Source organism: Siphateles boraxobius, unplaced genomic scaffold (genome assembly GCF_051911475.1).
Source record: "Siphateles boraxobius isolate OS27281-9 unplaced genomic scaffold, OSU_SipBor_1 120, whole genome shotgun sequence".
In the NCBI taxonomy this organism is placed as follows: Eukaryota; Metazoa; Chordata; class Actinopteri; order Cypriniformes; family Leuciscidae; genus Siphateles; species Siphateles boraxobius.
The window spans coordinates 2,533,099-2,547,500 of NW_027508723.1; the positions used below are offsets into that span (position 1 = coordinate 2,533,099).

The following is a 14,402-nucleotide window of genomic DNA, read 5'->3' on the forward strand; positions in this document are numbered from 1 at the left end:
TGAGGAAAGTTACATTTAACACTTTACACAAGTGTAAAGTTATTATTATAAGGGGATTACAAAAAAGTATACCTAATAAGAATAAATAATCACCCATCATTCACATTTATTTGTATAGCGCTTTTCAAAATACACATTGTTTCAAAGCAGCTGTACAGAAATTTCCACATTACAATTTAGAGTGATCTGTTATCAGAGGTAACTGTCTAAGTTATGTATTTAAAAAATGTACATATACAAAATCATAGTTAGCTAAAAATGTATGAATTTAAACAATGTAATAATTTAAGGCAGAAACAATGAGCTCATTGAAGTAATTGAGCAGAATGTGTGTTGTAGTGTCGTCGAGTGTCCACCAGTGATCGCTGTGTCCTCAGAGAAGCTGTGATGTCCAGATCATCAGCCGGACACTGACTGAAGCAACTGGTGCTTTAAGACGCGAGCGACAAACATCGCGCTGACGCGGGTACGCGAGGATTAACGCCCGTTTAAACGCGTCTTTCACAGGTTTCCAGTGGAACTAGAGGAATATATGAAGCTCATCTTGAAGTTTTCATGCGGAGAAAGGTCAGTGTGTTTATATCCTGCGTTCATTAAAGTCTCTGTGGATAAGATAGGTCTAACTTGATAATGACACGCGTCTGAGGAGAGAAACCGCTCGCGAGACGTTTACATTGTTACAAGAATTTTACACTGATACATGTGTGTTTGTGTTTCATCGCGTTCTTTATGTTTGTATCATTGTGTCGCCGTGTTTGTATCATTGTGGCTGTGATCATTGTGCTTCATTGTATATGTGTCATTGTTTGTGTCTTAAACATCCTTTAACATTTTAACAGTTTCCTCTGCATATTTCTGAGTGATAAAGAGTTTTTCTTGGTGTGATACATAAGTGAGATCCAGCATGCATGTCATGCAAACTGATTCGTGAAAATATTATTCTGTGTAAAAGAAAATAAGTTAGCTATCTTCGAACATGCCTAATGACAACACATATTTAAATATTTTTACATCCCATCAGTCAAGTTTTGAGACACTTGACTGAATTGTTTCTCATCATTTTAAATGCCATTTAATCTAAAGGTTTATGCTTAAATGTTTGAAGTAGGTTTGTAGACACATAAATTATGCTGCAAATACATGTGCACAAATAAAATGTGTGTAAATTGTCATGCATCACATGACTACTACATCATTCCCATTTGTGTTTTTTTTATAGAGCTTACTATTATTATTATAAAATTTGGAAATTAATTGTAATAGAATGGGTGTGTCCAAACATTTGACTGTCAGAGTTTTTATTGTTAATTTTAGCCTTGTTTAGTTTAGTTTGTTTAAACTAGTGCAGTATTTACTGTGGCCTGTTACATGAAGCTAGTTGAACAAACTCTTGAGTTCAGAGTTGACATGGTTTACATCAGGTTCTGCCGGTTCTCAATCTCTGTTAACTCAGGGTTTATATATATATATATATATATATATATATATATATATATATATACAGGTGAAACTCAAAAAATTTGAATATCATGCAAAAGTTGTAATTTTGATGATTATGGCTTACAGTTTATGAAAACCCCAAATTCAAAATCTCAGAAAATTAAAATATTACATGAAATCAATAAAAAAGAGGATTTTAAGTACAGAAATGTCGGCCCTCTGAAAAGTATAATCATGTATGTGTGTATAGTTATATAAACTAAATATATTAGTTTCCTTTTAATTTGAATTACTGAAATACATGAACTGTTGCACGATATTCAAAATTTTCGAGTTTCACCTGTGTGTGTGTGTGTGTGTGTGTGTGTGTGTGTATATATATATACATATATATAATCAGTGACTGATTGCATTGTGCGTCAGTTTGTTTGTGATGTTTGTGCATGTGATAAGTTTTCTTTCTTAAAGTGCTGCTGTTTTTCGGGTATTCTCATTCATGCAGTAATATTGCTGTTTGTGAATGTAAAAGCTCTGCAAAGATCAAACAATAAATAAAGTTTTTGTCTCCCTAAAGAAAGAAACGATTCTGAACTTCTGAAACGAGTCGTCAGTAATTCCAGTCTCACTTCGTGCATGAACCTGCGTAGGTTTGTAACAAATTTGCATAATGCCAGTCTGTGCTCTCATTGGCTGAACAGCGTCTCTTTGCCCCGCCCTCAAACACTGTAGTTGTATCTGAGACTGGAAGAGTTTGATTCGTGTTGTTCATGTCGAGAAGACCTAAGCAAATCCCCTTTGATGAGATTAATACGGTAAAACCCATGCCATCGTTACTGTAGGTATCACAGTGTCTCAACAGCTGAGGAACAGCTTAAATTCAGATACGGTAATGGCTGTTTGGTTTCCGACACATGCTGTAAGTGGTTGACCAATCGCATCAGACTGAGTCTTCTGACCAATCAGAGCAGAGCAGGCTCTCAGAAAGGCGGAGTTTAGAGACATTCTTTATCGAACCGTTTCAGACACTGTGAGAAAAGAGCTGATGCTAAATGCACATTATGAGAAAATTAAAGGTTTTTTTACATTATATGCATGTAAACATATTGTAAATTAGGAGCCTTTAAAAGAGCACAATGGGGCACTTTACATAAATTCTGAATCTTTCTGTTGGCATGCTGATAATCATCTTTCATCTCTGCTCTTTTCAGTAGGCATGTTGGCTTGTGTGTGCGATGCATGCTGTCATCTGTGTAACATCATCATGCTCATCCTGCATCTGCATGCTTTCTGTCGGGCCTGAGTTGACTTTTGTGTGGCCTCCATTAACGGCATCATGGGCGAAACCTGTGATGATGATGACCGTAACCCTCCGATTCTCTCCTCCAAGAAAAGCCCGTCCTGCATTAGGTCCAAGCGTGACTCCGGCCCTGATCCGAGGCGGGATGTGGAGCGTCTCCGAGTCTCGTTAGAAGTGGAGCGCAGTCGAAACCATCAGGCTCACCGGCGCTTCTCTCTGGAGCTGCGTAGGCATCGGGACGAGGCCCGTGAGGAGCGTGAGCGAGCGCTGAGGGATCTGACGTATCGACTCGAGCAGCAAAAGACGCAGGAGCTGCTACGACAGCGGGAAACTCTGGGACGAGAGCGTGCGGCGGAGGCTCGCCGTCTGTTGCACTGGCGGAGTCGGGACGAGAAACGTACGGAGAACTTGACGCTCAGACAAACACGAGAAGTTAAGTGTCAACTAGCTGATGAGATCGCAGGAATCGGCAGAACCACTGAGGAACAAGGCCTCAAACCTGCATGCACAGGTAATGCTGACAAGGTAACACCCTAGTAACCAACCTGAGTAACCTAGCAACACCCTAGCAACCACCCAAAATACCCTAGCAACCACCTGTGTACCCTAGCAACCATATAGTATCACCCACCCTAGCAACCACCACGGATAACCTAGCAACTGCATAGCAACACCCTAGCAACCAGCCCGAGTACCCTAGAAACCGCATAGTCTAAAATACAACCATCTAAAATACCCTAGCAGCAGCATAGCAACCACCCTGATAACCACCTTTGTACCCTAGCAGCCATATAGTACCACCCTAGCAACCACCCAAAATACCCTAGCAACCACCTGTGTACCCTAGCAACCATATAGTATCACCCACCCTAGCAACCAGCCAGGATAACCTAGCAACTGCATAGCAAAACCCTAGCAACCAGCCAGAGTACCCTAGCAACAGCATAGCAACTCCATATCAACCACCTAAAATACCCTAGCAACCGCATAGCAACAACTTAGTAACCTCCCCACGTTTTAAAACTACTTAACTAAAACTTAAACTAATTAAAACTAAAAACCTTCAAACTTCAAGCTTTTAAAAGGTAACTCTTTTAAAGGTAACGGTGTGGCGTATCTCAGACTCGAGGAGCTGCTGAAGAAGCTGCTTGCGCAAGCCGACGGGAAGCACGTCCATTTACTTAAGCGCCTTCAACAGGAAGTAGATGTAGAGAAGAGCGTTTTCCTCTGTCACCTGCTGGAAGCCCACAGCAGACCCTCACTCGAGAACAACGACCAACACAAACCATCCAGGCCGAGGTCAAAGAGTTGCGCTCTCTTCCGTTCCTGCTCTCCATCCCGAAGTGAACCTCCTCAACGGATGAAGAAGAAACAGAAGCAGGACAGTGAAACTCCTCCACTCAGCTCATCTCCAGACCTTCTGCTGGAGGATTTACCTGAGCCGTGTTCATCCCATGAGGGATCGCAGAAGTGCTCAACATCCAGATGTTCAGACGACACCATGGATGATTCGGTGAGAACTTTGTTTTATTTTTATTTTATTTTTTTCTTAATGTCGACAAAAAACTATTGCGAAATGACGCCGTTTCCATTAACCAATGTTATGCGACTAAAACTTTTTTTTTCTCGCGATAAGTGATTCCAAAAATCCTGGAAACGGGCATTGTTAGGTTTACTATATCCCAGCCACTGCACTGGCCATTATTATTAATCAAAGGAGACGTATGTGTGTTATCCAAGCATTAATGGCAAGGAAAGACCCTAATACTGTGAGCGGCACATATGAGGTGTTTCTGGGTGTTTCTCCCTCATTTCTGCTTCGAGGTCTTGATTGTGGCATTTCTTTGAGGTTTAGAATCCAGTATTCCTGTAATCCTTTTGTCTTTTATGAATTTAATAAAGAACTCTGTCTCGTATTCTGTCCAAACACACCGCGTCATCTACGTCAGGTGACCTGTAAATGCGCAAAAACTGTTTCCATTGCAGTTTTGCAAAATATTTATTTTTCGAATTGCCTGAAAAACCACCTGATGCGAGCGGAAATACTTTTTCTGCGATAAATAGGAGTTTTTGCAAAATGTACGTGTTTCCATTGGGCGTATTTTCAATTCGCAATTTCAATTTGCGCAATTTGAAGGGTAATGGAAACACGGCTAGTGTTGTATCACTGAGGCTACACCAGTTACTTTTGCCAAGAGATTTCTTATTTCTTATTTTTATACATGTGTTAGCATAGGAGAGAAACAGGCTACATGAGAGGAGGTCTTCATTCAATATTTCTCTGTTCCCCATTTCTCTATCCTCTCACCCCATCATGCCAGCTGTAAATGGTTTCTCTGGGTTTCTCCTTCCTCTCAAGCCTGATTTTTACTTCTGCGTCGGACCTACGCCGGAGCCTCTACGCTGTAGGCTATGCGTTGGTTTTCATTTATACTTCTGTGCCATTTTTCGCATTAACACGCAATTACAAATGCAAGAGGGAGCATGTGAAACCTGAGGGAGGGGTTCTAGCAGACCAATCACAGCGCTTGTGTCTGCGTAGAACTGACGTGTTGTTACATTTTTGCAGAGGTGCACGTCAGGGTACACGCGGTACACACAGCCTACGATGTAGCTATGACTTGAGTATAAATTGGGCTTTACCCCCTCATGCCTTTGTGTTTCTCTGGGGTGGTACAGTAAGGATTGAGCTTATATACACCACTCTGGGACTTACAACTTCCTTGTTAAGTAGCAAACATGTTGCTTATGTTTAAAATGGAAAGTATATCTCATGCTTACACATGGCACAATCCACTTTCCATATTAAAGCGGCACTATACAGGATTTCCGTTTTCGTCAAACACCGACCCCTAGAGTCGCTGTAGAGTACTTGTATTTAACGTTACTGTCGTAAATACAACTCACGCAGAGCGTATCTGCACTCACGGCCTCTGCACTTTAATAATAAAGTAGCCTACCGCGTTACCTAAATAAATTACATCAATTAAGTTACATCATGTACGTCGCATTATTTCGTAACAATGTCCGTTATGATGTTGTTAGACATGATTATTGCAATTGACCCTTCGCTAAGCCACGCCCGAAAACCGCAACTGGCCAATCGTGTCTTAGCAACCGTAACTAGGCGCGGGAGTTCTGGCAAGCTTTCAAGCGAGTGAAACATGCCGAAGCGTTGTGCGTATGGATTGTGCTAAACTGATACCCGGTATCCTAAAAGTTTGGACGGGGGAGTGGAATTTTTTTTCCAGAGGAGAAATGATGTGCGTGGATCAGCAGTGTGGGAGACCACATTCACAACTACATGTCCACAGGATTAACAAAAACACATATTGCTTGGAAGTTGGAAATAATGACTGTTCTTTGTTCATAATGCATAGATTTTAACGTAAAATAAGACGATTAAAGACAAGACGGAGGCTCACTGATATACTTTAAAATATATTCCAGCATTTCGTTAATCGACGGCCCCTAACGTTACCCCTGACTGAGTAACTTTAACCCAATCTGATCGCGGCTCACCCGGTGTTAGTGTTATTCCACAAAATGTATGGATAAACTGTTTGATATATAATTATTAGATTATTTTCACATTTCACTTACCCTGCTGTGCACGAAAATAGCTGTGTGTTTCCCATTTGAATGGTCAGCGTATGAGGCGGTGGCTGCTTGCGCTGGGACTATAGGCTTTAGCTTCAATTTGAATGAAATTATTCGCTAATCGGTTGCATATTATTTCGTGGATATATCGCTCGAATGCATGCTGCAGTCCCCTTTGTCTTGCTCTCTCAGATATTTCACATGTTCGCCAAAAATTACTAATTATCTCATTGGGAATGTCTGACACCGGTGCATACACACTGTAATAGACGTGCCAGACACGAAAGCTTGACAGGCGAAGCAACAGTAACTAGGGAGGGCGGGGCTTAGCGAAGGGTCAATTTATCCTAATAGTTTGCAAATTGAGCTCATTTACACTATTTACAACGTGTAGGCTTATTTATGTCCTGATAATTATGTGAGATATTGACAACTCTTCTCATGATAATCGCAGGAATCAACTTTAACAGTGAAAGCCTGACTGAGTGGGACTCTTGTCCGGTTCCTTGCGCTGTCAGATTCTCGTTACCTTTATCTAGACTCTTCCGACCGCGCTTTCTTCGTTTTTTTCTGCCATTCTGAAAACGCAGGTCCGATGTTTACTCGTGTCTGACTCCTCACTCGGTCAGTCTTCCGTTTCCTCTTTCTCTGTTCTTCTGACAATGCTTTCCTAGCTTTCTGCTTCTTATATGCCGGTTTAGCCATGACAATAGTTATTCAGCTAGCTGGATCCCGGATCCTTCAGTTAAGGTAAAAAAACGGCATAGTGCTGCTTTAAGAAACTATTCCTTGGTGTATACATTTGTGGTACATTTGCATCAGTTGAAAAAAAATCCTTTCCTTGTAAAGAACATGCCAACTGTACACATTTGAAGTACGCATCAGTAATGTATGATAAAATGTAATTTATTCCTGTGATCAAAGCTGAATTTTCAGCATCATTACTCCAGTCTTTAGTGTCACATGATCCTTCAGAATTTGATTTTGAACTTTTCTGATTATTATCAATGTTGAAAACAGTTCATATTTTTGTGGAAACCATGATGCCTGGTCTTTTCAGGATTCTTTGATAAGCAGAAAGTCCAAAAGAAAAGCATTTATTTGAAATATAATCTTTTTTGACAAGTCTTTACTGTCACTTTTGATCAGTTTAATGCATACTTGCTGAATAAAATATTGTTTTTCAAATCTTACTGACCACAAACTTTTAAACAGAAGTGTATTGCATTTCTACACCAATTGAATTATAGTGTGCATTTGTATAGGTTTATCAGAGCTACAGAATTTCACACTTCCTGTAAACTGAATAAACTGTTATTGGTGCAGTTTGGATCTTGCTTGCAGAATCTGGAAATAGTTCAGTGTTGAAAGGCACATTTCTCAGAGCTGCTGAGTCTTTAACCTTCTTTAGACGTGATCGATTGTGACTGTGAATGCAATCAGTTAGAAAACATTCCCTATCTACCATTAAAACTCGAATGTCTGTTTTCTGATAGACTGTATTATCTTCAAAGCCTTCAAACTTTAAGTTTTAAAGTCCCCCAGTGGTGAAAATCCAGCTTTTAATGTTGTTTATATGTCTATGTGGTGTTTTTAATATGCTTTAAGTCAAACAATGTGTAAATTCATAAGTCGACAGCATTGCTGAGTATTTTCTGCTTAAAACTGCATTGAACCAAAGACAGTCTCAAAAACACGGTTTGTAATCGCTGGTGTTTCTGACGTCACAAACTACCTTGTAACCAATCAGATCAACGTGTGATCGTCAACGAGTGGATCTCTGAGCTGAGAGAGTGAGTGGAGGCGGGGCTCATTTGCATATTCATAGAACCTCGCATACTAAATGAGGCAAGGGTGTCGAGTTACAGTAAAGATATTTTAAGACATGAAGACATTTTTTTTCAAGGAACATTTTTTTTAAATATGTAATTTTGATGATTAAAGATGAATTTTAAGGGATGAAATTATTGACTACACGGGGACTTTAAAACTACTTAAAACTGAAGCTTTTAAAACGTCAGGCTTTCTCTTGACAACCTTTTTTGTCTAGTTTTATTGTGCAATGCAAACCATAAGGAGAGAGTGAACAAATGACAGACACAGAGACCCCCTCCTGCGCTGATACTGTGGTATGAATAATTCACAAGTACAGAACAAGCTCAGAAAATAGCCGTCTACTGCCGCTGTGAAACAGCAGACTGAACCGTGTCACAATGTTGTGATTGTTCAGACGTTTTTAGTGCCCTGTACATATAGAGGAACAGTTAGGGTGCTTTCACATCTGTAGTTCGGTTCATTTGGTCCAGACTAAGGGCGAAAAATTATAATTTGTATAATTTTAAGGAGTTTTGGTTCCTTTTCACACCACACTGATTGCTCTGGTCCAAATCAGATGATGAGTTGATGAAACGAACCGAAATGAGGTCACGTGACAACATCCACATCACTCGTTGGCCAGAGGTAACTGCACTTTGATTGGTCAGAATTAACGTGTGGGAAAATTCCAGAGCTCCCGAAAGTTAGTTGGGGGTAATATGGTCATCAGACCAAGTTTCTATGATGCTCCGCACCTCCTCAGAACTCCACGTTTGTTCGCGAGCTGCCATGCTAGTGCAGACTGTCAACAAACATTAGTCCTCATCCCATAATGCACAGCGCAGCTGACCACGGCAGCTGGTTTAGTCCAAAAATGCGCAGTTCTTGTGTCTGTTCGAGTTCGGATCATGTTCTCACCACAAATGAACCGCTCCAGAGTTCGTTTGAAAGCGTCCCGAGAACACCTCTTCGAGGAGGTCTCGGTACGCTTGTTTGGTCCGCTTTTGGCGCGCACCCGAGTGCGATTGCTGCTTTCACACCTGCTAAAACGAACCGCACCAATGGGGAAAACGAACTCTAGTGTGATTCAACCGAACTAAATGAGGCAGGTGTGAAAGCACCCTTAGTGGCTTAAAGCTGAACTTCTGCACATTGGCTTCTGAACAGTTTTGCAAGGGCACTTATGATGTTTAAGCACTGGATTATTATGTTTTAGTTCTATTTTTCCCAGATTTAATTCTGTTTAATAGAGGGTTTTACTCAGTTGGCTTAATTACCTCACTCACAGACTACGTAACAATGGTTTAGCTCAATGCATTTGTTGTCTGCTGGTTTAATGATGGTTATGTGCACATTTCAGGTCGAGAGTCTTGATATTGCCATTGGATTGCAACTGTACAATCACATGAATCAGATATTTATTGGCCAGTCAGTTGAAAAAAAGAAAAGAAAATAGGTCTAATAAACAACAGCATAATTATTGTGTAAACATATACTGTTTGAGGGTAAAAAGCTGTCATTTCGTATGTTCGTATGTTCCTGTGTTATTTTAGTTTCATTTATAGTATTAATTTTTATTTTTATTTTAGTAAAATTGTAATGTGCTTTTGTCATTTTTATTTATTTTTTATATTTAGCTTTAATGACATGTACAGCACAGCATTATTTTAAACCCTGATCTATTTAAAAAAGATATAAACCCCTTAACTGCACTTGGCATGCTTTTTTTATTGGCTTTTTTTCCTATCAAATATTTTAGTAATCAGCATAAATTAGGTATCATTTTGAAATTGTAAAATCTCAAAATTTATTCTATGAAAACAGTTTTGAAATTAGACTTTGCCGTACCATTGAAACCGTACTTTAAATCCTTTTTAGCAGGCTCCTCCCATAGTGGCCGGTGTCATGTTGCATATTACAAAATTTATTTGTATTTTATTTATTTTGATAAAAAAAATTCTAATTTTAACAAAACGCATATCGTTGGAAAGGTCTGAGATTCAAGGTTCCATATTTGGTGACTGTCTTGTGATAGAAGTCATGTTGTGACAGAAATATTAATTTATTACAGGACAACTCCTCAAAATTCAATGGAATATGGGTTTCACCCGGTGGCTATTTTTGGTATTACGCCTACATACAATCTCATGGGAACTTACATTTGGAACACAACTTGGTTAGGCATATGATTTTGATTTTATAGCAATTTCAGAGTAAAATTATTTAGTAAAATATATATTTTGAATAATAATGTTTAGTACAGTACATTTGGACATCTATACGTTTTTTTAACTCTCATTTCTTGAAGTGCTTTCACTTCAGCAATAATCTGCAGAGTGTCTTTTTAAAAAAGAGTCCAATCTTGTTCTTTATTCCAAAGCATTCATGAATTACAACCATTTAAGTTTGGATAGTGCATGTTCACGTCTATGCTCAAAAAAGGTTACAGTTAAGGGGTTGAATAGCCTTGAGAATACTATGGTATTATAGGTATTCAGTGCAGCTGTTGGGATATAAGAAGCCCACTGACATGTGGTGTGTGCGTTTATTTTGAGGAATATACACTACCATTCAAGTGTCCCTGTTTAACCTCTGGTCGTTCACCTCAGATTTGAAAATGACTCAAAAAATGGACGTTTAAAGCTGTGAAAAAGTGGGTGTAGAGGGTGGGAAGCAACCAATAAAACCAGACCTACAGTACAACTAAGCCTGTTACGATAACTGCTTTTTGTTAGGCGATATACTGCCCCAGAAATTATTCAGATAAGCAATATTATTTTAATTTTAAGACCATTTTATGCCACTTAATAAATAATCATAATATAAGCAATTAGGGGTGTCACGATTCTCCAAATCCTCGATTCGATTACATTTTCGATTCTAAGGTCACGGTTAGATTCGATTCTCGATTTTTTTTTTAAGCACAGGTTGCTGTTGCTCCTAAAAAGCTGACATCAGTTCATCGCAATCTCACACATCTCTGTTATTATCAGTGAAGCTGACTGCACAATGAATCTTTCATTATATATACAGCCTACACTTTGTTTGTTATAATTAGAGGATTTGCCAGCGTACATAATTCAGCACTGAACAAAAAGTCCGTTTTGAGCGGTGAGGAGAGTCTATCTTAAATGCTTCTGATTGGTCATTGCGTTCAAGAAATCAACACATATGTCTGTGATTGGCTAAATCGCTCAACGCTGCAAACATGTTATAAATAGAATCTCTGGCCTGTAAATAGTTTCTATTTTGTTTTAGTTGTTCTTGTTGCTTTTCTGTAACAGATGAAAAAAATGTATTAGTTTTTATATGTTTTATTCATAGATATTTCTAGTTTGCGGGAGTCTGCGAATTCTTTTATTCTCCCGCACACACAGAGTGAGTGCATTACCGCCCGCGCTCGCACTCGGCCATCAAATCTAGTCCCGCGCCGCACTCTATTGCGTTGGGAGTGCACGTCTATAGATCAAGAGCCCGGCCCGAGGATAGTGACGGGAAATATCGGCCAAGTTCGGGCTCGGGCATAGAATCCAAGTTAGAGGACTCACAGCCTTTCAACACGTGTGTTTTTTTCCCGCGGCGTGATGAGTCGTTCATTGCCTCTGTCATGCGACAAATGAACAAAATACTCAGAGGGTCAAGTATTAATGTTCCCTGTAAATTACTTTTGACTGCATTATAATGATTTCTTAATTCAGAATATGATCAAGATTGCGTAGGTGGATGTGTTCGGGGAATTTGCCTGTTAAAAGTATAACATTTAAAGCCCCTGAAATGACTAGAAAAAAGATTAGTTAATGATGATGTTAATCTTGATGAACGAGATTGAACAATAGAGTCAGTAAAACGATACGAACTTTCCATCACGGGCGCGACATGGGGGCGTGGCAGTATCGACGATTCCATTTTTTATTTCGATTTTTGAGTTTGTGAATTAGTTTCGATCGATTTCGATTTAAAATCGAAATCGTGACACCCTTATAAGCAATTGCACATAAGGCACTTATATGGAGATTTTCCATCTACAGATTTTTTTCCTCAGTAAAGTAATGGTGCACTCTATTGCTGAAAAAGATTGCAGATGTCCATATGAACAAAGGCAGAGACCTATTTTTATAGAGGTATGGTTTTCAAAAGTTGAACTACTTTTAACTTGAGTGGCGAAAGTGAGGTTTTTGTACTGGAAACGCTGCTTTATTCACATATGTTTTATATGATATCTCAATTTTTCACACAAGTTAAATTCACAGCTTTATACTGAAGAATAGCTGCTGATGTATTTTATTTATACAACTTGAAAATATTTTAAGCTTGTGTTCACCACAGACCTTATTTCAGCCATTTAACAAAAGAACCCATTAAAAAAAACACATGACTTCAGGACAATGGAAGTGCTAAACGTGTTAAACTAATTTCCGGCTTACAAAAACACATTATCCCTCTAGCACTCTATTGAATTTCACATTTTGTTTTCCTATTCCTTTGTTTTTCCCAGATCTCTTTGACATAATGACATACAGTATAATATTTTTTTAATTAGTAGATTAATGTAAATTTGAGCGATTCACAGATATGACAATTCTGTCTGATATTGATAACCGATAATTAGTTATATTCGAAAATAATATATAATTGATATATTGGCGGATGAATCTAATTCTAAATCCAAATTCTTATATAATTTTTCAGATCGTGATTGCAAAAACATAAGTCTCACCATTAAAAGCCACGTCCCAAAGCATGTCAACATATATCGCACATATACAGTATAGTAGCCTATAACCTAGTTTTGAAGTTTTAAAAGTAATTTTGCACTCCTATGGCCAACTTTCTTTATCAAAATATACATAAATAAATAGAAATCTAGTGCCTTACAAATAAATAAAATTCACAACATTCCTATACAGTCGTGTTCTCATTATAATTTTATGTAGCCTATATGACAGACTTGCGTTGCACATGTTTCACTGAACTGGATTTTCCTTTTTTGAAACGATTTAAATCATATTTCAAGCAATTCGATACACATCTGAAGAGTCTCAGCTGAAGGAAATAATCCATTATTTATCGGCTTTAATATATTGGCAAAATTTTATTATTGGGCCTATATATAACATTAAACATGAACATATATCAGCCGATAATGATATGGTGGCATCCATAGTAAATTTGTGTATATCTATGGCTGAATGTTTATTATTAGTCCGGGTTAGTGATTTATATGTCTCTTAAAGCTACAGTTCCTCTAGAAATTTTTATTTTGTCATCATTTACTCTTTCTTCTGTGGAACACAAAATAAAATATATTAAATAGTGTAGTGTTTTTGCCCATATAACAAAAGCATGCACATTTAGTATCAAAATGTCTTGTTTTGTGCTCCACCAAAGAAAGTTTGGAGCACAAAAACACACTCAACAAAATATTGTTATCGACAGAATCACAGAAAATATTGAGATATCATTTTTTGTTGTTGCAGACTCCTAATTCCAACTATTTGGTTGGTCACTGAGGTTGTTGTTTTGTGTGTTGCTTATGTTTTATTTTGAGCTAATAGAGTCGCTGGGGTCTGTTTTTGGCATAACTGGGTCACTCCCCCCACTTTCCTCCCAAAAACTGGTGCGAGGTTTCACCGAGCTGCTCTGAATTATTGATATTAGCTTGAGATCAACCCAAACAACAGTGTGACAGCGCCAGACACACGTTCTCTACATGACAAAGACCCAATAGATCATTCAAGCTTAAAAACCCACGGTGTGTCTAGAAGTCCTGCTTCTGAACTTCGTGGCTCTTTTATGGTTTTGTCTTGTGTAGTTTTGGTTTCATGAATATGCTAAAGTGAGTTTAATGGAGCCGGTGGAGGAACTGTGTGAAACCAATCAGACTGATCTCATGAAATGGCGTATGTATGACACGCCAATTCGTATTTCCATTTTTGGCGTGCTATCAACACGCATAATCACTTTTCAGCGTGTTTATCAACGCCATTGACTTAACGTTACATCACTGTATATATAAATATATGACCTACCCCAACCCCGCCCCTAAACCTACCCGTCACTGGGGTTAATACCATTTATGAGTCTTTCCCTACCATCATAGGAAAAAATATATCGCTCCCCAGATGTAGATATACATTTTGCTTCGTTTCGCTCGGACATTTAATGGCGTAGACATACACGCGGAAGATGACGGTTCGTTTCGGTGTGGACATACACGCGGATAGCTAAAAATGCGTATAGATAACACGCC

At 38.7% G+C, this 14,402-nt stretch overlaps 1 protein-coding gene across 1 annotated transcript in view; it reads left to right on the forward strand.

The window, feature by feature from the left end:
• The first annotated feature begins 3,251 nt into the window (after positions 1-3,251).
• tspoap1 (TSPO associated protein 1) overlaps positions 3,252-14,402 on the forward strand; it is a 139,428-nt gene continuing 128,277 nt past the window's right edge. The window contains exons 1-3 of the mRNA XM_077222102.1: positions 3,252-3,262; positions 3,860-4,250; positions 13,965-14,052. Of these exons, the coding sequence (XP_077078217.1) occupies positions 3,252-3,262; positions 3,860-4,250; positions 13,965-14,052 (490 nt within the window). The remainder of the gene's footprint in view (positions 3,263-3,859; positions 4,251-13,964; positions 14,053-14,402) is intronic.